This window comes from Lytechinus pictus, unplaced genomic scaffold, assembly GCF_037042905.1.
Source record: "Lytechinus pictus isolate F3 Inbred unplaced genomic scaffold, Lp3.0 scaffold_19, whole genome shotgun sequence".
In the NCBI taxonomy this organism is placed as follows: Eukaryota; Metazoa; Echinodermata; class Echinoidea; order Temnopleuroida; family Toxopneustidae; genus Lytechinus; species Lytechinus pictus.
The window spans coordinates 3,938,959-3,964,545 of NW_026974140.1; the positions used below are offsets into that span (position 1 = coordinate 3,938,959).

A 25,587-nucleotide genomic window follows, 5' to 3' on the forward strand; every position below is an offset into this window, starting at 1 on the left:
CATATTGACAATAATTAAATTCAGCTTTTCAATGTTTCTTCATACTGTGAATCATATTTGACTCTGAATGTTTTATGAAATCACAAGGAACTCTAGATACCTGTAAGAAAAAACCCTTTTCCAAACTTTCTAGACGAAAAATGCCATACACTGATTTACAAGACAATTTATTTTGGACAACTTTCACACATTGCATTAAAAGAATATAGTTAACAAATCTGACCCCTGCATTATTATGTGTCAAGATACACCAATGCTAACTATACTTTTGCAAGATTCATTAAATGAACGTAACTTAAATTATTATAAATATATGTAAACATAATTTGTTTACACAAAAAAGAACAAGACTAAAATGCTCGGGGGGGGGGGGGGAACGAGTGGATACCAGGCGCGACCAAAGAAACGCATAAAAAGGATCTCTTTTTCAAAACTGGGCATGTCACGTATGTAACGTAATAAGGTGTCAAAAACCTAAAAATACTGAAAAAAAGGGTATTTAATTCGCTAGGAAAGCTAGGTTTACGGTCATATTTATGAGGGTATTAATAAGACTAATATGCTTTATAAACGATGTACTATTTGCCCAACACTACATGTTTAGGGCGATTTGAGCGAGGTGTGGGAGGTGGGGTGGTACTAAACCCAATGTAATTAAAGGTAAAGCCGACGTCCGTGACATAACAATATCACTGTACTTGTTCAGGGGGTCAATTCAGGGTATACTTGTCAAGTGTACCACTTTGTTTCCAATACTATATGGCTATCCATAATCGAAATTTATCATTTTAATCAATTACCATCAAAATAATACAACTCTCTTAGTGTGCTCCCATTTTTCAGTTGAGAAGATTGGAAGGTCTCAAGAACAAACATTCAAATTTTCATTGTAGAGAACAAATGGAGAGTAATGAAAACAAAAAAATATTCTAGAGAAGTGTGTTACTCATCTCACAAGTAGGCCTACATGTACACTTTAAATAATAAAGCAACATCATTAACATTTACTGTCAATTCCTGAAATTACATTTCCAATTTTTGGTGGGCATGTTGTCTGTAGATGAAATTAGCCGCATGCATAGCCTATGAGACCAGATGTGTAGGCCTACAATATCAGTCTTATGGACATAGAGAAACAACATGATACCAAGAGATACAACATGATACCAAGAGATACAACATGATACTAAGAGATACAACATGATACCAAGAGATACAACATGATACCAAGAGATACAACATGATACCAAGAGATACAACATGATACCATGATTCCAACATGATACCAACAACATGATATACAAGTCTTGAACATTCAATACATCCACATTTAAAAAGTACTAAGGTTCTTGTACAGTACATGTAATTATGGCACAGTTTATCTTCAGAAATTTAGGCAAGGCTACTACATGTACATACAAATGCATTAATAAACTGGAATGTGATACAGTATAGCAAAGACCCTGATGTGCAATAGCAGTTAAAAAAATAAATCTGATTTATAACAATGACAAAAATGAAATGAAATAAATTAAATAAGTGACAGCTGCTTGAAAACACCTAATATGTAAATAATGCTGAATAAACATGGTCTAATATTTTTACTTGCATTTATCACGGGTGAACACAATAATAAATGGAAGACTAAAATTAAACAAAGCAAAAAGGAAGCTGAAATGAACAACAGATGCAAATATGGTAACCCTAGGCTTGGTGCCAATTGCCTACAATATCAGACATCACTGAGTTAATACAATTTAAAAGTATGCTGCGCTCTTTATATTTGTTTTAGAGTTAGCCTATAAAGAACTTTTGTTTTTCTATTCATAAAGTAATTATGTCAAACTTTATTAATTTTGAAAAACTTATACAAAGTCACAAATGTCTCATTTAACCCTAAAAGGACTGGAGGCCATGATGCCCCCCCCCCCCTTGACGCTTTGCATGACATTTCCTAAACGCAAGATGGTGCAGCAAAATTTTATGACATTTCTTTGAAGCCTCGCGCAACTTTTGAGACCAAATTTGTGACATACGAGTACGCCACATGAATTTTTACGAGACAATGTCATGCCGAAAATGGCAAATTTTTATACTTTGTGTACAAAGTCTATGGGAGATGAAATTCATAAAAGGGTGAATATTTTTTGTTCTAATTGATCTGCTGAATTAATTTAGGGTTTAATTTTGTTGTTAAATGGTCTGTAATAATTTCCATTGAAAAAAACAATGAAAAACAAAAGATGAAAAAACAAAGAAACACGTAAGAAATTCTAAAAACAAAGAAATTTTTCTTTGTGGAAACCTTTACATTAGATTACAAAGATGACATCTGGAAAAAAAGAAAATTTGAAGTGAAATTGGGTGTTAAATATGCAAATGTTTTTCACGAATAAATTTGCATACATAATTGTTTTCAGAATTTTTTTTTATACTGGATTGTAGTAAAGAATGTGCGTGCCAAATTTCAGCGCGATCGCGCAAATGGCAGCCGAAATGAGAAGGGAGGGGGCCATCATGGCCCCCCTCCCTTCCTCAATAGCCCAGTCCTTTTATGGTTAATACACTAACTATATCTTGTTGATAGCAAAATTCATTATCCATTTGAGCAATTATATACATACACCTCTAAAATAAATAAATATGATACCCTTCCAGATAGTACAAATATGATATGCCTATAAAATCGTACAAATGTGATTTAATTGTGATTAAAAAAAATCAGTACCAATAAAGGGTTTTTTCATAATGAAAAAAAAAATCAAACTTATTCTGTTCACATTAGCATGAATAAAACATAAATACACCTGTACATATATTTCCATACATGTATTATACATAAATACTGCATGTATGGCACTTGAAACCAACCTCCCATTATATACATAAGAAATCATGGAAAAATATAAATATACTTAGACAACTATTGTATAGATTTTATATAATATATCTTCTCAACATCTTAAATAAATAGTCAGATTGCATGGGTAAAGGTAAAATCTACAATTACAATAAATGACTTATTAAAGTCATTAAAATTAAAGCCATTTAATTTGAAGTTTCTAAGTATTTCTTACTCAAGAAATAAAGCTTAGGAGAATACTTGAGATGTAAACTAAAATTAAACAACATTGGGTACAAATTTCTTTTAACATTCTTACAAATTTACAATTTTTAGGATTTGGATTAGTTACCTGAACATGAATGTAAGTACAATGCAGGTTATTTAAAAATAATATTAAAAAAAAAAAATTATGTACTGATTCATCTATTTCATATTTCTTTTACTTCAACTAAATTTCATTTGAAAAGAGAAATATATATATATATATATAGCATTTGAAATAAATCAAAGAATCATATTTGGTCCTTGCTGTACTGGGATTATTTGGGAACTCTCAGATTATTTTTTTCAAATTTTCTTATTGTATTAAAACTTCATGCCACAGTGAATTTCACCTTTAAGTGTATGTAATCTTTAATTTGAAAATGGAGGATGAGATAGTCCATAATATTCATGACTGTTCTACAGGTAAAATGCAATGAAGATGCAACAAATCTGACCAGAAATTCCTCCTACTACCTGCATCGCTATTGGCAACTGCAAGGAGATGAAATTTCAACTACAGATTTTATTTTAATATTGCTTGCTCACTTCAGTCATTAAAATATAGTTAAACATTCATTGTGCCTGTATGTTGGTCATAAACTCCTATCACCACGCCTACAGACCTGCTAACCTCTGGGAATGAAAAACTGTATTCTGTGATTTAAAAAAATGTATTTTTCCCCAAAAAGGTGTATTTCATAATAAAATGCTTGGCGCACTCGCTCATCGCGGCGCTCAAGCTGCATGCAAGCTAAAATGCGCACTGCTCTTGCAGATGAAAAAAAAAACATTAAAACATGTGTATATCTTCACCCTGGTTTGAACAAAATGATTGAAAAAAAAAAACAAGTTACCTGAAATTACATTGATCTAATAACCATATTTGTGCACGTTTTATGAAATATAGAGATTATTTTTCTCAATAAATTACGATTTAGTTAAAAAAAAAAAAAAAAAAAAAAAAAACGTACTGCCATATTTTGGTTGCACAAACGTACTAAATACGGCTAAAACGTACTGGTTGGCAGGTCTGCGCCTAGCCTTAACTTCTCACATCATCCAATGGCAATGCTACCAGCACAGAATAATAATATAGCTTTAGTACTTATAATGACAGGTAAAGAACACGATTCATGACAACCATTATCACACGAAGGAAAGTTTCTTTGTTTTAAAAAGAGATCTCTAAGCCAAGTTCAACTAATCATAAGAGCAAGGAAGTATTTGATATGTAGGTGACTGTCATTTGAAGTCCTGGGTTGAAGTAAGCAAAACACTGTGCAATAATTTAACATACATGTAGTTAAAAAAAAAATGAATACTGAAAAACACTGAAAATCGCCATCATGATTAAGCACCTGTGTTACATTATACCTTAGTGAAAAGACCCAATGACAGAAAGTCTTGCATATTGTGAGCATACATCTACACTCTTGTGCTCATCCTGTATACTTTATCGTGCAGTACTATTTCTGTAAATACAAATTTCAAGCACCAAAATGGGATAGACAAAGAATATAATAATAAACAGAGAAAGAATAAAGCATGGAAGAAAGAAAATAAAAAATAAGAAGAAAAGGTGAATGAAATGAGAATAAAGAAGAAGATCAAAACAAATAACTACCATATGTATATTATGTCAATAAAACAGCATAATAACAAACAAAAAAGGAAATACATACAGTAAACCCTGAATATACTCAAAAGTGCTTCAAACCACACTAAATATTGCAAACCCGTCACAAAATCACACCCATTCAATAATCGTCACAGTACTACAAACCCTTAGCTTATTACAGAACCTACACCCTAAATCATCAAGTCAAATTATGATAAGATCTCCCTTATTCGTTACTTTTTAATTTAGCATGCCAATACCTTAACAAAGAAAAAAAAGAAAACCCAAGATTTTGTGATTTGTTTTCCCCTAAGCAAGATGAATAAAAAGTAAATGAGAGATGAATATATGCTGCATCTTCACATTTACGACTTGCTATCATTTCACCTCCGTTGAGCCAGGGAAAATTCCCTATTAAAGTTGAGGTCAAAATTTGCAGTTACAAAAGTGGCAGTTTAATACAGATAGCCGAAAGTCACTGGTAATCATGATCATAAAATCTTGCAGTATCAAGCATAATTTGACACTATTTTTAAGCAGTTTCGAGGTTAATGCATTCACTTTTTTTTTACCACAAAGTGATATGTGCTTTGACATCAATAAGAATCACACTACTAGTAAAACCAATAGGCTCCCAATGAAAGGAATGAATACAAGTGAAATGAATAGCATAAGACAATTCCAAAGTCTTTTATACTCCCTTTACAACTCGCCACTGAAGGAATCCGACATGAACAGAGCTTCATCCAAATTTATCCACTTGATCGCCAGTTGTAAATGTTGACATACTATACTGAAATCAGCAAAGGGGGAGAGGGAAAGAAAGCAAACATGATGATTACACATGTAGCACATCATCATCATTATTAAAATGTCAGGTTTTAGAGGTGACAACATTTTTTTTTTGGGGGGGTGGTTTGATAATCAATCGTCTCAAATCCTCCGTAACATCACAAAAGAAACATGAATTAATTGAAGATGTAAAACAGGTAACATATGCCAGACTATCAAGGCATTTGCTTGTAACTGGAATCTAGTGGAGGTAATTTAAATTTCTCAACAAGTCTCAAATAATAATTAGCATAAAGGACCAGAAAATTTCATGGAAAATATGACACTAAAGCTACTTGCTGTAAAAAAATTTCAAGTCTCATGCTTTTTTTTAAATATAATTGTGGAAAAATAAATGATTTGATTTGATAAACAGCATTTCTAGATATCACATTGAAGGACATCTAATATCATTTCATTCATTTGGCATTCTGGAAATATATGTTCAATGGGTGGATTCCTAACTATATTTGGTCTTTTAAGCATGAGAAATTTGGAAAGATGTTATAATAACTATGCGTAAATTTATGCATCTTATTTTATTTGCTCTCATCAGAGTAAAATACAAGAATGACCAGAAAGGCGGAAGTAAATGAAAATGAAATAGAAACTAAAAGGAACAAAGAAAAAAACCTATAGCTCTGGTCGACAATCAGCAGATAATGGTACCAGCCAGTAATAGGGGAAAGTCACCAAATTAGTACAAAGGTGCACACTATGTCTTTTCGTCAACATAAGTTGCTTGTAAAGTTGAGAATTTTTAACCAAAATTAATAGAATAATTTTGGCATACTCTCAATCAAAAGAAGCTGTGAGCAACTTGAAGGGTTTAGTACACCTTTCCTTAAAGCTTTTTTCAGATGAAATTTTGCAAATAGCTCAACTTGACACAGAATCGTACTTTAGCAGCTAAGATTATGAAAGAAATCATCACTTATTGAACTTACCATTAAAGTCTACTCCCAGCACGAGAGCCCACCTTCATCTCTCTCTCTTTGAAGTTATTTGTCACCATAAAATGAAAGAGAATGTTACTTATCACAACTACATACTCCAAGAAGGCAAAGATGGTATACACTGTGGAGGAAAACACATAATAAATACTGTAAGCTTCTGGTAAAATTCAAATAGGGGACTGTTTCACAAAACAAACAGTGATTTTCACAGACTAATTTGCTATGAGCCAATCAGATGCAAGGATTCCAGTAGCTAATGACAATAGCCAGGGAAAATCACTGACTCTTGGTTTCATGGAATACTAACCATTGATGTACTATACATGCAGACTTTTCACTTTTCTTCTTTTTTAAAATTTGTAAAGTCTTGTACCACAATTGTAATGCAGCATGATATTCAATGGCCATTTCATCAGAGGATATCCTACACTGTTCAGTCCCAGTAGGGATCGCTTTCTGACATTTTTCTGCTTCTTTATAGAATCAACTTTTACCCATTCAAAATGAAGATTGGTTATGGGCTTTGGCTTTATTCATTCAGCTTCTTAAAATTTGCAACACCAGTTTTATCTATTCCAAAGCTGAGTTTTTGAAAGAAAAATCAATCTTGAAGTAATATGAATAGATAGAAAGTGTGTTAAAAGTTCAAATGTTGCCAAATTGCATGGGGAACGCATGATTTTGACCTTTGCAACACATTGAAAATTTCAGATTATTTTCCTCCTAAAAAAATCAGCATCAAACAAATGATATTCACATATAATAAAAAGGGCACAGTATTTTAGAATAATTTGCTTTTTCTGCTCATGTATTTATTATCTCTTAGAGCTCTGCTTCAAAAGCTTGAAGTTCACAAAAATAAACCTATGGACCCTCTGCCAGAGTGAATACTCACCACCAGGCTCACAGTAACGGTTATGACGGTAGAAAAAATACAAGGCTGATATAAAGGCAACAAGATTTGTGATGAACAGAGTAAATTTCCTCATGAAAGTCTTATACTCCTGAAGAAAGAAAAATGACAAACATTTAAAAACATGATATTGTACAAATAAAATAAACCAACAAACAAAACGCTTCTGCATTCATCCCAACAATAGTGTCACTAAGGCGAGCACATAATACGCCCGTCTGTAACGCGGAAAATGGAGTTATTGGTCAAGCAAGAAAAGTGGAAGATGGCGACTTCACCTTAGACCTTCTGACCTCAAAATCAATAGAATTGCTAGGATCTATGCTAGTATCATACACACCAAATTATATGAGCCTAGGTTATGTTAAACTGAAGTTATCGTGTTTACAAGGACTGCAGAAGGGTAAGATGAAAATATGTCACTGTGACCTTGACCTGTGACCTTTTGACCTAAAAATCAATAGGCTTCCTAAGATCCATGCTAGTATCATACACACCAAATCATATGAGCCTAGGTTAAGTTAAACTGAAGTTATTGCGTTTACAAGGACTGCAGCAGGGCAAGATGAAAACATGTCAGTGTGACCTTGACCTTTGACCTTTTGACCTTGAAATCAATAGGCTTCCTGGGATCCATGCTAGTATCATACACACCAAATTATATGAGCTTAGGTTTAGTTAAACTTAAATTATCGCGTTGACAAGGACTGCAGAAGGGTAAGATGAAAATATGTCACTGTGACCTTGACCTTAAAATCGATAGGCTTCCTGGGATCCATGCTAGTATCATACACACCAAATTATATGAGCCTAGGTTAAGTTAAACTGTAGTTATCATGTTTACAAGGACTGCAGAAGGGTAAGATAAAAATATGTCACTGTGACCTTGACCTTTGACCTTTTGACCTTGAAATCAATAGGCTTCCTGGGATCCATGCTAGTATCATACGATCCATGCTAGTATCATACACACCAAATTATATGAGCCTAGGTTAAGTTAAACTTAAGTTATCGCGTTTACAAGGACTGCAGAAGGGTAAGATGAAAATATGTCACTGTGACCTTGACCTTTGACCTTAAAATCAATAGGCTTCCTGGGATTCATGCTGGTATCATACACAACAAATTATATGAGCCTAGGTTAAAGAGAAATTCCAGTATTTGCAGTAAACACTGATTTCATGAGAAAGTCTGTAAAACAAGGCTTAATTGTCAGTATATCATCGAGGATCTAGATCTGGTACAGTTACATAAACTGAACTTTGTGAAATCTTGAAATCTACGCTGAAAAATGTTCACACTGAAGATCACCAACACAGATAGGCACACGTGGGACAGTGTATTATTATTGCTAAAATAAAGACCCGACGGAAGTGACCGAATCCGCGCTTATTTTGCTTATTTCTCAGCAATCACACAATTTCTTCCAGAATCCTTTGGCACATATTTTTTATTCATACAAACAGACACTTAGGTGGTCATTATATTAGATTCTGTAAAAACTCATTTTTAGATCGTTACCAAAACTGGAATTTATCTTTAAGTTAAACTAAAGTTATCGCATTTACAAGGAAAAGTTAAAGGACAAGTCCACCCCAACAAAAAGCTGATTTGAATAAAAAGAGAAAAATCCAACAAGCATAACACTGAAAATTTCATCAAAATCGGATGTAAAATAAAAAAGTTATGATATTTTAAAATTTTGCTTAATTTCACAAAAAACAGTTATATGCACATCTTGGTCAGTATGCAAGTGAGGACACTGATGACGTCATCCACTCACTATTTCTTTTGTATTTTATTATATGAAATATGAAATATTCAAATTTTCTCCTCATTGTCAAGAGAAACAATTAATTCTTCCCTCAACATGTGGAATTAGAATTGTTTAATACTATATAGTTCATTCAAGTTGGTCCTTATTGTCAAATATGTAAAATATTGTACGATTCAAACAATAAAAAACAAAAGAAATAGTGAGTGAAGGACATTCATCGACAGTCTCATTTGCATGTCACTAAATTGTGCATATCACTGTCTTGTGAAAAATAAGAGAAACTTTAAAATGTCATAAGTTTCTTATTTTACATCCGATTTTGATGAAATTGTCAGCATTATGCTAATTTGATTTTTCTGTATTTATTAAAATCAACATTTTTATGGGGTGGACTTGACTTTTAATAACGGACGGACGGACTGACGGACAGAGAGACGGACGGACGGACACCGAGCGTGATACCATATTACGTCCCGTTGAGACGGGTGTATAAAAATGTATGTACCGTTTTTTAAATTTGGCAAGTCAAAGATTGCAAAAATCTTAAAACTAGATACCAAACAGATTTGACAATATAAGAAGAAATCATCTGGACACTACATAATGTTGCTTCATTGTTCTACCTTCATATAAAGTTTTTTTTAATCTATCAAATGACAGATTCAAAATATGCTCTCAAAAGAAAGCATATATACACAGCTTTAACAAAAAGCTTTACTGCCAATTGTTAGTATATAATAGACATGCAAAACCCTTATCACAATCAAATAAATGATTTGATAAAATTTGCTTGCTTTTATGTATGTAAATACATGACAGTACTATATTCAGGACACTATTGCAGCTTTCTCCATTATATCATGGACCTACAAAGAGATGGACATTCATCGGTTAATTAGTGATAAATTCACTATCTTGTGACTCTCATTGACATCTGAATAACATTCTCTTCATATTAATTTGTCTACTTTGATTCTATGATGGTCACCATCAATAAGGCCATGGGTTGAAAGAAGTAGTCCATCATAAGAAATTGATTATAAGCAGAAGATAATAATTATCACTTAAATCCTGGAAAATCAATGTGCAGTTCTGGTTTACAATTAGTCATCTTAGTTTTTATGTGTTTTATTTGGGAAAATGTATGCATATTTCAAGTAGTGCTGTTATCGATAACCTCTTTATCGCTAGTCTTGCTGATAATCGCTTGTTTTTTGCCACTTGGCGATATCGATAACCTTTCTCTCATTGTCGATAATACCCGCTATTATGTGGGGACATGACAGTGATTTTCCACGACTGCAGAAAACGGACAGAATTCACTGAAACAGCCTGTATTTTGAAAGTGGCTTTTCAAACGGAAAATCACGAAAAATGTAGTTTTCCTCAAAATGCACAGAACAGCAACAGAAATTACTCCAAAATCTCAACAAAATGTGAATACTTACTAGCCACAAAACACGATCTCACTTCGCCATAATCATGACAATCCAAACATCGTGACTGCACTCAACTCCATTCGAAGCGCAAGCTCAATTTTAGCAAAGTACCAACTAACGTAGAAGGCATGCACACGGCCATGTGGTGCTGCCCTCTAACGCTTGAAGATGTACAGCACAATATCAAAATGGCGGATAGGTGAAAGTCGTTGACTGCTCAGAACGATGTCCAAAAAGACCCAAAATTATCAATAAAACATCCAACTCTAAAATAATGCTAATAACGTGAAAGGTGAGGATGTATTTATGCTAAATATGTTTGTTAAAAGATGTTATGTAATCGTTTAAATCCAATGAATGCGGATTTTAAAGCACTCTTGGGACAATGGCAGATACAAATTTTGACCAATGCGAGCATTGTGACATCGCTATAATGCATAAAACATGCATATTGATTACCGGTATGTTCTTTGTCGATATTTATCGATATCGGTAAGATATTTTTAGCAATATATCGACAAAGAATTTTGTTACCGATAACAGCACTAATTTCAAGATAGAGACTATAATTTGATTTGATTTAAAAAAAATTAAAATTGGTTTGGGATGATAAAATAAAATAATATTTAAACTTTAAGCCTCTACCAACCATAATATTTTCACAAGCTTTCATCCACTCCTGCCAGAGGTCTGAGATTCTGTGTCTGTTGATCACTGGACCAAAGATGGGTGACAATGTATATCCAGAGTCTCTATTAAAGGTCAAGTCCACCCCAGAAAAATGTTGATTTGAATAAATAGATAAAAATCAAACTAGCACAACACTGAAAATTTCATCAAAATCAGATGTAAAATAAGAAAGTTATGACATTTTAAAGTTTCGATTATTTTTCACAAAACAGTGATATGCACAACTGAGTGACATGCAAATGAGATAGTCGATGATGTCCCTCACTCACTATTTCTTTTGTTTTTTATTGTTTGAATTATACAATATTTCATTTTTTACAAATTTGACAATAAGGACCAACTTGACAGAACCATATAGTATTAAACAATGCTAATTCCACATGTTCAGGGAGGAATGTATCGTTGTTTCACTTTGGCAATGAGGAGAAAATTGGAATATTTCATATTTTATATAATAAAATACAAAAGAAATAGTGAGTGGATGACGTCATCAGTCTCCTCATTTGCATACAGACCAGGATGTGCATATAACTGTTTTGTAAAATTAAGCGAAACTTTAAAATATCAAAACTTTCTTATTTTACATCCGATTTTGATGAAATTTTCAGCGTTATGTTTGTTGGATTTTTCTCTTTGTACTCAAATAAACTTTTTGTTGGAGTGGACTTGTCCTTTAAGTACTGGGTTAATCCTTTTTATCCACAGTGATTCTCTCACCTTTCTTTTTCAGAAGTTACTTTCAAAGTTGCTATCGTTCTGTCCAAGATTGTAGCCTGTATAATTAAGGGCATGTTCTACTACAGCTAAATGGGATGGGTTGTTCAACCTGAGAAATCTTTTGTGATCCTTTGTGGTTGATTTTTTTATCATTTATAATCCGATATTTTCCAAGTTTCCTCCTAATATTCCTGAGATACAGGGCACATAGAATGCAGAGATGATGTGTTAGATGTATTTCTCAATGTTATTGAGGTCGTTGTGTGTATGCAGAAGTTTGCGTTTCAAATGATACGCATTGTATATCGCAAAAATTCTCTGCTTCTCAATTTTGCTGCTCCAAAGCTGAAGTATATTGATTTAAAGGCATATTCTGAAACAGGACATCAGCCAACAAAAGTCAAGACCAGGGAAACTGTTCATTGTTAATGATCAGATACACCTTGGTTATTGTCAAACACCTGTATGTTGTCATTAAGATGCACATAATCAGGTGACGGTGACCATCATTGCATCAAAGGAAGGTAAGCATTAATCGTCCATCTCTTTATAGGTCCATGATTATACAAACAGTCATAATTCATTTCTTCTTTCTGCCAATAGCTAATACCAGAAGACAATTCTAATAAATGAATTGATTTATAAATGTGTTTATGCATTTACCTTCATCTTGAAGCAGCACTTACTCTAGAAGAAGAAAAAGAACTGTTTAACATACCTGATTGGTTGGTACAGGTCCTTGAGTGATAGCCAGTCTATGAATCATACACAGAATCATCATATACAACAAAGCACAAGTCTGAAACACTATGAAGAAATACTCATGGGCCGCTATGAAATAGAAATAAAGAAAGACATACATATTCAAATTATTACAAAAAAAATATGAATCATGTAAAAACAATCACATAAAGTGAGAAAAAATGGACCGGTATTTCAGCGAGATGTTGGTGAATCCACTATTAAAATTAACAAGTTTAAAGTATATTGCCATTTATTATTTGTGGTATGCCGGACACCCAGGGTGGTATGCCCCTGGAAGTCTTATGGCACAGTCACAGTACCCCTACATCGGCCAAACGGCAAGTCAAAGACAGCCGTTTATTCATTTTTATTCAAACCACCTATATGTACATGTAGCTGGTACAAAAAAGTTTAGACGGCTGTTTTCGACTTGCCTTACGGCAGCCATATGGTAAATATGACTGCGCCATTACTTGCATACATGTATATTTTATCACCTCAAATTATTTTCGACCTTAACTCTGTTCCATGTTATTCGTGTCATGAGATTTGTCATATTTGATAACTACATGAACCATGCAAGTTTCATTGGATTTGATCACATACATTTTTAATTCTGATTTTAAAAAAGGTGACACAACAATTGCTTCAGGCCTAATTTTGTCTAAGATGTAAGGTTAGGGAGAGGGAATAGGGTTGTGTTATTTTTTTTTTTTAAAGACAATACTAGAAGCTTCCAGAATAGTGGAAAGCTGACAGTTTCTTCAAGTGCATCATCATATCAGATCAGAACTCAGAGTTTCACACCAGACTTTATGTCAGAGCATAATTTATTTCCAACTGGATTACAACATTTATCTTCTGTGGAATTATTTGCACACCATCAATTAACTGTTTGCAGTTATTTTGAGAAAGAAATTCTCAGTTCTCATCGAGATCAACCTGTTCGAACTTCGAAAGAACATTTGTCAACCCATAGATTGCTGAAATCGACTGTTTATCATCATCAACTTTGTCTTGTCTTCACAGACTTTTCAACTCACTACAGTGACTCTAATCATCCAGCGCATTTCAACATCAATTTCATCGTCACCAGCATTGTGAACTTAAATTTAAGGAATCTTCGCCAGCCAACCTGGATATTATTTGGAGTTAATACTGGAATATACATTTGTGGAATAACCAGAACTGATTCTTCAAAATATGTAAGATAACATTTAATATTTTGTTTTAATACTTTGTTACCTGTTGTATGTTCATAATAAGAAAGAAGATACCTTCACTAAAATTCTTTCTATCATTTGTTTAATTATTTGTTGCAGTATTGTAACAGTTGCAATAGTGTTTATGTTAGGTTTAGGGTAGGGTATAGTGTTAAACCCAGGGTTAAAATTGGTCGATCAATTAGTGTGTGGAATTTAGAGTGGAACAATTATCACCGGAACAAATGTCATGGAACCAAAAAATCATAGTATATTGACCCAAATGAACTTTGACCTTAGCACAGTGACCTCCGGTTACTTACTATGATTCTCAACAGAGGAGACACATGTCAACCCAATGAGACCCAGATTCTCTGTCAGCTCCAAGAAGAAACAAAGCTTACACAGCCATTGATACTGGGCCTTATAAACCAAGATAGACGAGTACATGTTGTAATGGACTAAAGAGAAAAACACTCGTTGAGCAGAGCAGAGTGTCACCGCTAACCTCCACAAATAACAAGATGGTGGCTCGGCAATGGCAGCGCTGATGGAGGGTAGATAGTTGGAGACCTGGGTAAACATATACATTATTTCTTCTTGTTAAAATATTTTGTTGAGTGATTGAAATATATATGACACCTAGATACATGTAGATTCTCGTCATATGATTCGTTGTGTGATCAATCATTCAGCCCATTTTACAATGACATCATCATCCATTCAATTTTTTATCCATACGGTTCTGTCCATTGTACGTACACCAAGACCACCGGCTCTCCGAAGTGTGCATGTTGAATCTATGCAACAATCAACAGATTACGTTCGGACTGAATGCACTTTTATTCAAATTTGTAAATGTCAAATGACAATGATTTATTTTTAGGTGTCATATAATACAAATAATGAATGTTTCTTTCACTCGTGCCATGGACTTAATAGGCCTATACTTCATGAGGTGAAAGATAAAATGAATGATCTATTCGACTCAGCTATGCCTCATTGAATGGATCATTTCATCTTTCACCTCCTAAAGTATTTTGTCCATTGCACGCATCATGCGTAAACATTAATTGTATAATATTCATCATGGACTGGTTTAAAAAGCTCATTGGACAAAAAATTGAATCCTTTGACACAAACAGGCACTAGCGTACCTAAGGGGGCCAGGGGGGCAGACTGCCCCCCCCCCCCTGACGAGTCACAACTCATGCAGGGGACCTATCCCTGCCCCCCCTGACGAGTCACAACTGATACAGGGGACATGCCCCCCCCCCTTTTTTTTCTTCTTTTTTTTTCAAATTTTCTTGTGTTAAGAAATCCTTTATTTATGGTTGAGGACCTTTTTTTTGTTTTTTTTTTTGCTTGTCAAATTTTTTCGCAGACGAAATATCTTCCAAAAAATTTGCCTCCCTTCTGGAAAATCCTACGTACGCCAGTGCAAACAGGTGCATTACATTATTCATGACAGGCCTATTTACTATTAAAATTTTCTGCAAACTTTTCTAATAAAGTTGTTCTTAAAGGACAAGTCCACCCCATCAAAAACTTGATTTGAATAAAAAGAGAAAAATTCAACAAGCATAACACTGAAAATTTCATCAAAATCGGATGTAAAACAAGAAAGTTATGACATTTTAAATTTTCGCTTCATTTCACAAAACAATTATATGCACATCTCGGTCAGTATGCAAATGAGGGAACTGATGACATCACTCACTCACTATTTCTTTTGTATTTCATTATATGAAATATGAAATATTTTTATATTCTCGTCATTGTCATGTGAAATGAAGTTTCATTCCTCCCTGAACACGTGGAATTCCATTATTTTAACATTTTGTGCTTCAGGCAAGGAGGTCCTAATCATCAAATTCGTAAAAATTGAAATATTGTATAACTCAAACAATAAAAAACAAAAGAAATAGTGAGTGAGTGACATCATCGACTCTCTCATTTGGATGTAACTGGCTCGTTCATATAACTATTTTGTTGAAAATAAGCAAAACTTCGAAATGTCATAACTTTCTTATTTTAATAATAATAATAATAATAATAATAACTTAAACTTATATAGCGCTTTTCATGAAATCATATCAAAGCGCTTTACAATGTAGAACATACAAAATATATTAACAAAAGTGAAATTAGAAATCATATAACTAAGAGAGGAAAAAGGACACTGTAAATGGAGCTATGTTGAAAATGCTTTCTTCATGAGGTATGTCTTTAAATTAGAATGAAATGAAGTGATATTTGGGATACAACGGAGGGAAGCTGGAAGAGTGTTCCAAAGACGTGGGGCAGAGCTTGAAAAGGACCTATCACCAAAAAGTTTAGTTTTTGCTTTTTTGACTGTTAAGAAATTTTGATTTGCAGAGCGAAGGGATCTACTGGGAGTATATGCCTGGATTAATTCGGAGAGATATTTTTTTGAGCATGTCCATGAAGAGATTTGAATGTTAGGAGTAGAATTTTGAATTGTATACGGAATTTAATGGGGAGCCAGTGCAATTGTTTAAGAGTAGGGGTTACATGGTCATGTTTTTTTGTGAGGGAAACTAGACGGGCTGCAGAGTTTTGAATTCTCTGCAGCTTAGAAATATCCTTTTCTGGAATTCCAAGGAGCAGGCTATTGCAACTGTCAAGAAGTGAGCTAATAAATGCATGAATGAGGACTTCAGTGGATGACTTTGAGAGATATTTTCGAATTTTACCAATTTTTCTTAGGGCGAAGGATGCTTTACGACAGATGCTGTTGACATGGGGACGCATTGAAAAGTTTTTATCAAACAAAACACCTAAGTTAGTAACCGTTTTAGAGGGATGTATATGAACATTTGCAATTTGAATTGGAGGTAGCTCAGGGGTATGTCTACGATGGGAAGAGATATGCAGAACTTCCATCTTGTTGTCATTAAGGAGTAGATAGTTCACAGTCATCCAGGAACGAATGGCACCAAGACAATCTTCCAGTTTCTGCAACATTCGGAGAGCTTGTCCAGACTTGAATGAGATATATAATTGTGTGTCATCAGCATATATCATAGACGAGAATCCATAGGAATGAATAAGATCTTCCAACGGTGTCGTGTAGCATGTAAAGAGTACAGGCCCGATAACCGAACCTTGCGGCACCCCCCATTTAAGTAGAGTTGGTTCAGATCGTGAGCCATCAATGATCACCTGTTGATATCGTCCAGTGATGTAAGAGTCAAACCACTTTGCTACAGTCCCAGAGACACCAAATCGTGTTTTCAGCCTGGAAAGAAGAACATCGTGATCAACTGTGTCGAAGGCTGATGTTAGGTCCAAAAGTATGAGAATAGCATCATCTCCGGTATCCAAAGCTTGTAGAATATCATCTTGAACACGAAGTAGCGCCGTTTCCACACTATGATCTTTTCGATATGCAGACTGTCGGGATGCGAGAAGGGAGTTTGCAGTAAGGTATTCAGTAAATTGATTTGAGACAACTCGTTCTATTACCTTACCCAAAAAAGGTAAATTTGAAATTGGTCTGTAGTTCCTTAAACTTTCTGCATCCAGTGACGGTCTCTTTAGGGTGGGAATGACCAAAGCAGATTTGAGCGCCGAAGGGAAGACTCCGCATTCTAGTGAATCGTTGGTAATGTCCGTGATGGCCGGTACCAGGAGCTCGAGACACTGGCTAAGAATTAGCGCTGGAAGAGGATCTAGGTCACATGATTTTATTTTATGTGACCTGATAATCTTTAGTACATCTGCTTGGGAAACTGGCGCAAACTTCTCAAGACGACGATCACAGGTTTCCCCCTCCACAACAACAGAAGAGGAAGAAAATGAAGATCTCAGTTGTTCAATTTTACTGTCAAAAAACTTTGAGAACTTCTGGGCAATCTCAGCACTTGACTGATGTGATGGCAATGATTTATCAGGCTTTTCAGCAATCATCTTGTCAATCACATGAAACAGTTGTTTGCTGTTGCTAGTGGATATAAGTTCTTGAAGATGCTGACGCTTAAAGTTATTGACAAGTTGGTAATATTCTCTCGTTGCTTCCTTCATGTCATCAGATACAACTGTTCTAGATGAACGCTTGGTCTTTCTCCATCTCCTTTCCCTTGCACGAAGGTCTTGTTTGGCCTTGCGGATTGCGTCGTTGTACCATGGAGCATAAGGACGCACTCTCACTTTCCTTTTCTTGATTGGTGCATGACGATCTAGATTAGAAGCAAGAGAGTCATTGAAAACATGTACCTTCTGGTCAATTTCCATTTCCTCTAGGTTTGTAACTGCTTCGAAGGACTCGATGATATCTAACTTGAATTGATCAATGTCAAGTTCACGTAACATACGGGCATGAATGACATTAGATGTTGGCGATGGTCTCACGAAGGGGAGTGAAAAGATGATTGCAGAATGATCTGATGGCAAAGTCTGGGTTACCACAATGTCCCTAATTGAGTGATCATTATCCCTCATAATTACCAAATCAAGAGTGTGTCCTTAAATATGAGTAGGTTGGGATATACGCTGACTCAAACCCGCTGATTCCAGTAGATCTTTAAAGTTCTTTGCGTCTGCATTTGTGTCACTGTCAACATGTATATTGAAATCACCCAAGATAACCACTTGATTCAGAAGCAAGTTGGCCGATTCAAGAAGTTTTGAGAACTCAATCAGAAAATGTCCAAATGATTGACCACGCAAGCACGATGGTGGTCTATAGATTACAAACAAAGAGAGACTTCTCTGGCTACTCATCTTTCTAGAGCTTGCAGTTACCTCAAGGCATTCAAATGTGTCAAACACATGTGGCTTCTTTTTAGTAGAAAAAGAATTTCGCAAAATTACACAGAGACCACCACCCCTCTTTCCTTTTCTGGGTAGTTTTAGTAGCTTGAAATCCTGAAGTGTATTCTGTATGCCTGCTATTGTAGGGGAGTCTCTCCCGTCCCCTCTGAGCCACGATTCTGTGACAGCCAAGACATCAATGCGTTCCGAGATGATAAAGTCACAAACTTCAGTCTCTTTGTTCATCAAAGATCGAGCATTCCAAAGTCCAATCCTTGTTGGAGAATTTTCATTCCCCTGGAGACTAATGGTTTGTGGGATTTGCCTGAGATGCTGTGGTGGATGTTTGCTTTTGAAGACAGATGCTCTTGATGTCCTAGAAGTAATGAACACAGGAATGTAACTGTCCTTTGGCTCTGCATCTTCAACAGATTCAAGCATGGTCAAGGATGGGTTCTGACGAGGCTTTCCTCCCCGTCTTTTACGACGAGTTCTTTTCTTCCGTTTCACTGATCTTCCTGTATCATGTTGCGAAATTCCAAGATCTAGTATAAGGCTTCTGACGTTCATTGGAGGATGTGCATGTGTCAAAATCCATGATGACTGATTAATAGACTTCATATATAGAGGATCATATCTATGCATAACAGAAGGTATGTCAGACGTGCCAGTAAGTCTAATCTTAACACCAGAGCCATCATGTTCTTCAGGGCCAGGATTTGGACACACGTCACCACATTTCATTAGCTGTAGTTGAAAGGATGATGACGTGTTGGCATAGTACGGGATTGGGAGTCCAGAGAACTTCCTCAACACTTTGGGGCGACTTGAATATACATTGGTATCCTTGTACATACATGTGTGTGTAATACATGACAGTTGAAAAAATTGAAAGTTTGGTAGAGAGTGGCTGCATACCAGTACAATAACATGAATAGATAGAAGCTTAAGTAGCTCCATTGTTCCCTAGAAAATAAGCACAAATACTCAATGGAACAAGTTCAAAGGCTGGCTGATCGTGAAGAATAGGGAGTCACAGTAGAGGCTTCTATGATGGCTGACTGTACATAGTTGATGCTCACTCCATTACAAACTTGATGAAATTTGTCTCACACTTACAGAAAGAAAACAGCAACAAGGATCCATCCAAAAAATGGCCACAAAACTCCAGGTAGTTGGATCAACACACTGGTAACCACAAATTAACCCGAGACTGCCAATAACATAGATAAACAATGAAAAATTCAGAGAGCCAAAAAGAGAGCGCCTGTAAGGGCGCTCAATCTTTTTACATCCGATTTTGATGAAATTTTCAGCATTGTGCTTGTCTGATTTTTCTCTATTGATTCAAATTAACATTTTTCTGAGGTGGACTTGACCTTTAACAAGAAACATGCCAGAGGTTACTAGGTATAGCAACAAATGATGTTTGCAATTTGGATTTCAAGTATTGTAGTTTCTTTATTACTAACACTAACAGGACAAATGATCATTACGAAGTTCCCAAGAAACAAACGTTCATAACTTTAAATCACTAAGTAGCCAGGGCTGCCAGGCCTATATATTCAACACACAGGAATTTGATTTTATATCACCATCCATTCTACCTAAAGAATCACCTTTTCAATTTGTATCTCTCAGCTCTTTAGGCAATAAATATATTTTGCCTATTATTCAGAATTTCATGAGAATCCTTTGCAGAGGACATTTTCTGTTCTCTCTTGACATATTGAGAAACAAATTTAAAAGCTCTCAACATTCCTCCAACTGGAGTATCACTACAATTGAATTGAGCACACTATTGGGATAGAATACTTTCTGAATACTCTATCATTCTACTTACCCCACAATGTGTCCTTGTTGTGATTTCAAAGTTGAAGATGATAGCACAGGCAACGCTTAGTAAAAATCCCAAACACATTATCCCAGATGTGACACGACCTACTGTCCGCACTGATAAGAGTAACCCATTGCTGGAATACCGACCGTCTGTATCCATGATGAATGTTGCTAGCTACAGTCGAATTCAGAGGGTGATGTTAATCTGGCTCATCTATAAATGTGGGATTCTAAAACCTGAAAAATATAGCAAATAATAACAATATTTATAACAATGATGCTGTTTAGTGGTGATGACTGATGATAATTACAATACTACTTTTTTGCAAGCCTGCAAGGCACCTCACCATATTTTGTCCGGTAACATTCGTTACTCCAAATGTTTGTTATTCCAAAGGTTTTTAATTCCGAAGATTTGTCACTCCGAGGTTAAATAGTCCGAAGACAAAATTAGGTTCGTTATTCTGATGGTTCGTTAGTCCGAAAATGCAAAGAGAGTCGTAATTCTGAAGATTCGTTAGTCCAAAAACAAAATAAGGTTCGTTAATCTGAAGGATCGTTGGTCCGAAACGAAATAAGGTTCATTAATCTGAAGTTTCGTTAGTCCCAAAATGAAATAAGGTTTGTTGTTCCGAAAAACGAAATTAATGTATTTTTGTAACAAAAATGGTGTTGTAATTAAAAAATAACAGGATATTTGTGCAGTAATAGTTTCAACGAAGTCATGTGTATTATGTTGTGGTCAAAGCATGTATTGCATCAAGAACTGACGCTTGGATCAAACATCTTAATTTTGATTTTCTCTGAGCAATATCGAGCGAATGGATTAAGAATGTCTGGGACTGTGTGCTGGTCACATGTGAATAACCTCCAGTTTTTTTTGGGGGGGGGTAGCGGAGGGAGTGTCATTTTTAACAGCTTCTACCGGTTATGATTAAAAAAAATCCCTGTAGATAAAAAATGCCCTTTTTTCAAAGGGAATGCTTTTTTTATTCAAAATGAAACGAGCCCTATTTAAAGAGAGAAAGAGAGAAAGGAGGAAGGAAGGAAGACAGACAGACAGACAGACAGACAGAAAGAAAGAAAGAAAGAAAGAAAGAAAGAACTTGAAAGAAGGGAAATAAAGGAAAAAAAGAAAGGTGGAATGAAAGATGGAAAGAAAGAAATAAAAAAGAATGAAGAATAAAATAAATACTGCATTACTGATATTTGGTTTTTTTTAAATAAAATGTTCTCAAATTTAAAAATAGTTAAGAACTCCCCCCCCCCCCTTCAAAATGGGAAACAGTTATGAAATTCTCCTGAATTGTGCTGGTTCCCATTTTCACTAGTAGATAAAGACAGTTTACTAGAGAAATTTATTTCATCAGAATCATCACTGATGAAATAAATCTCATTAATAATCTGTCTTTATCTACTCTTCAAAATTGGAACCAGCGTGTACAACTCTATGGTCATGGAGAATTTTCCAAGCCGGTTCCCATTTCAGCAAGTACAACTCTATGAGGAGTTTTCCACGCTGGTTCCCATTTTAGCAAGTAGATTAAAGGGATGGTCCGGGCTGAAAGTATTTATAGCTAAACAAATAGAGTAGAATTCACTGAGCAAAACGCTGAAAATTTCATAAAAATCGGATAACAAATAACAAAGTTATTGAATTTTAAATTTTAGCAATATTTTGTGAAAACAGTCATCATGAATATTCATTACGTGGGCTGATGATGTCACATCTCCACTTGTTCTTTTGTATTTTATTATATGAAATTAGGTTTATTCAAATTTTTTCCTCCAAGAACTAGAAAAATTGGATTGACAATTGATTTAGTGCATTAGATATTTATTGCTGCAACTTATTTCATTATAAGAGAGACATATTATTCACACAAGTATGAAATAATGTAAAAAATATGATTTTATGTAATAACATAAGAAAACGGAAAGTGGAGATGTGACATCATCAGCCCATCTTATGAAAATTCATGACGACTGTTTTCACAAAATATTGCTAAACTTTAAATTTCATTAACTTTATTATGTTAATGTTATCCGATTTTGATGAAATTTTCGGCATTTTGCTCCGTGAATTCTACTCTATGTATTAAGATATAAATATTTTCAGCCCGGACCATCCCTTTAAACTAGTTTACTCTAATGGGAACCAGTGTGTACAACTCTATGGGGAGTTTCTCTCGTAAAATACTTGTATCGGCCGATACATATGATGTACAATTCATATTTATCGGCCGATGCAAGTATTTAGGTATGTTGCAAAAGCGCCCTCTATATGCATTCTGAATGAGGCATTGAGTGTGCTGCCTATAATCTCAGGGTGACTGTGGGGGCATTGCTTTGTATTGTGTTTGCATGTGCAAGGAAAGGTTATTCCCCAAGACATCATTGTTTTTACATAGTTGAATGTTTATGGCAGCTGCCTAGACTTGAAAAAAAATCTCACTCAGTGATCTTGCAACTCTGTGTGCTACTGGAACTTTGGCCTTGCTTTCAACCTCTTGCTTATCATATTTACAGGTATCATCCCACTCTAAACGGTATTCATTCCGATAGAGCAACATTTCAACTACATTGTGGTGAAATTTGAAAGAAATCTACTGACGCTAATTGTGTTTTTTTTTTCCCTGTTTCGGCGAAGTCTGTAATTTTTTGGAGTGTTGTTGGGCACTTCCATATGCCAATGTATGCGCATTGTTGTTTTCTATTAGTGCACCTTGGTCCCAATTAAGGTCACAACTTTTGTTTTTTAAAACAAAGGAATACATAAGAATTGAAGGCGATTTGTGCGAACTTAAAACTACCATAACTTTCTTGTTACTGGGGCTATTGAAATTAATGAGGTATTAAATGAAAGGTCTTGATGAGCTCTAAATGATGCTATGAAGCAAACACCTCATTTCTCAAATTTATTTTTTTGTAACATACATACTTAGTATACTATTGTACGATTCATGATATTTATCGGCTAATGCAAGTATATTTTAAAATCTAAGTTAGCACTGCTCATGATTTTGCCCACCCTAATTTTCATACCCTTTGTTTCAGTGGGCAGTGCTCGCTCAAGCATGAATAGTTTTCCAACTTTTTGGTGTCATTTGAAAGATGACTTTATTGGCTTTCCATATATGTAAGTCTTTTCCCCCAAAGTGCTACGTTTTTCATTTGGCAGCAATTTCAAAAGTGTATAGTTTTTTTGGGGACGCACTGTATAGACGCTTCGCGTTGCTAGGATGCAATCATAAAGAAGACAAGATGGCGACAATAACATCTGTAAGTAAACGCTCCTCTACTTTTAATATTTTCATGTATTTAATCTTGACGGTATTAAAGTTACACATAAACAAAGGAGTTTGGGCCAAAAGTTGCAACCTATCATTATAGCCCACATAAGTTTGGGCTCAAAACCCAAAAGAAAACTAGTATTTTTTAGCATCATTATTGTTGCCCAATTCATTGGTGTGTGTAGATCAATGCCTTGCCGTCCGCGTCGCGCGTCCCAGGAGTGGGACCCAGGCTCTTCTTCTTCTTCCGTTGAGTACAGTCCTCTTTACAGAGTATAGTCGTACTTGGCTGATGCCGCAATCACAAAAACACATGACATTTGGTGCAGTTGAACAAAACTAAACTATAGTGCAAGTAAAAAGATGCATCTCAACTAGAGAGCTAATGGAGGGTGAGTGGTTCCAGGTGGCTCCTGAAAGACTCAGTTGAAGGAGCCAAAACCACTGTTGAAGGCAGGACATTCCACAAGCAGATGGTAGGCTTCTTGGGAAAAAGCTGTGTCGGTAGGAAAGGATTCTACAAAAAGTACAATGCTGTTGTTTGAATGGTAGGCAATGTCCTCTGGTTGGTTCAGAGTGGAGAGCTCGAGAGTAAGCATAATTACTACGTCAGTAGAATGACTTTACTCTCCAGGAGCCTCCACTGCTCCAGGCCACTCACCATGCTCACACGTATTGCGAGGTTAGTATTAGTCCTAGTTAGTATACTAACCTCGCACCATGAACCGCGTTTGGCAGTGGATTTCTACTTAAGTTAAACTAGTGTGTCGCGCGTGCTGGGATCCCACTTCTGGTGTCCACAACACACGACTTAAATGGCTTGATTTTTCTGTGCGCGGTGGCATGTTATGAACCCTTGGGTGCTCCAGACAAGTCATACGAAGCTATACTCTGTAAAGAGGACTGTACTCAACGGAAGAAGATGAATTAGCACGGAGCCGGAGCCAGTCCCCAGCCCAGGCCAGGCATTGGCTTTGCGTCCCATTCATGTGCATGTACCGCGAAATGAATGGGACACAATCCTTGACATGCTTGACCTTAGTTCCGTGGAGGGTAAGCATACGTTACGTTACTCGTTAGTAAATGATTTTTACTCTCTAGGACTAGGAGCCTCCTGGCTAGACTCTCTCACTCATGTGTCCGGACACCGTACCCAACCCGTCCGGACACACAATCTCAGGGTACCGGTATATCGGGCCGGGCTTCTGAGCCAGCCGCAATGCCGGCTACGGTTGCCAGTCCCATGCCGTATTTTTACTGTCAATGTCATGTTACGGTAGGATCGAAATTCATTTTAAAACTATTAAAAATTAGGGCCTAGTAAAAAAGCATTTAAAATTAAAAATCATTGCAAATCAATCATATCAAAATAAAGCGGCTGCCAATAAAGCACATAAAATTTCATGTAGAAACTATCATTTTGTTTTTAATAATAACAATTGTAATTACCTGAAAGTTGCTGTCGAAAAATCTCCCCATTGACTTTTGTACACAAACTTCACAGAGTTTGGAGCTAGGCACTCGTAATCATATCCACTCACACGTATTGCGAGGTTAGTATTAGTATGATTAGTATACTAACCTCGCACCCAAAGACCTTATAATACCACGAACCGCGTTTGGCAGTGGATTTCTAACTAGTGGGTCGCGCGTGCTAGTATGCTGGGATCTCACTTCTTGGGC

At 35.5% G+C, this 25,587-nt stretch overlaps 1 protein-coding gene across 3 annotated transcripts; it reads right to left on the bottom strand.

The window, feature by feature from the left end:
• Nucleotides 1–4,050: 4,050 nt before the first annotated feature.
• On the bottom strand, nucleotides 4,051–25,587 carry LOC129261015 (post-GPI attachment to proteins factor 2-like). 3 transcript variants are annotated; one of them, XM_064114256.1, is made up of 7 exons: nucleotides 25,354–25,587; nucleotides 20,616–20,848; nucleotides 14,320–14,569; nucleotides 12,769–12,881; nucleotides 7,410–7,518; nucleotides 6,506–6,635; nucleotides 4,051–5,520 (listed from the first exon to the last, which is right to left on the bottom strand). In XM_064114256.1, exons 2-6 carry the CDS (start codon nucleotides 20,769–20,771, stop codon nucleotides 6,508–6,510), a joined length of 756 nt encoding a protein of 251 aa, XP_063970326.1. In that variant the 5' UTR covers nucleotides 20,772–20,848; nucleotides 25,354–25,587; the 3' UTR covers nucleotides 4,051–5,520; nucleotides 6,506–6,507. The 3 variants fall into 3 exon arrangements, with proteins under 3 accessions (XP_063970326.1, XP_063970327.1, XP_063970328.1); XM_064114257.1 differs by having other exon boundaries at nucleotides 25,487–25,570; XM_064114258.1 differs by lacking the exons at nucleotides 20,616–20,848; nucleotides 25,354–25,587 and adding an exon at nucleotides 19,892–20,063.

Coding starts and splice junctions, on each gene's coding strand:
- LOC129261015 (XM_064114256.1), bottom strand. CDS start 20,771: ATGGATACAGACGGTCGGTATTCCAGCAATGGGTTACTCTTATCAGTG. Junction 14,570..20,615: donor CAACAAGGACACATTGTGGG/GTAAGTAGAATG, acceptor ATGTTTACCCAG/GTCTCCAACTATCTACCCTC. Junction 12,882..14,319: donor CTCCTCTGTTGAGAATCATA/GTAAGTAACCGG, acceptor TCTATTTCATAG/CGGCCCATGAGTATTTCTTC.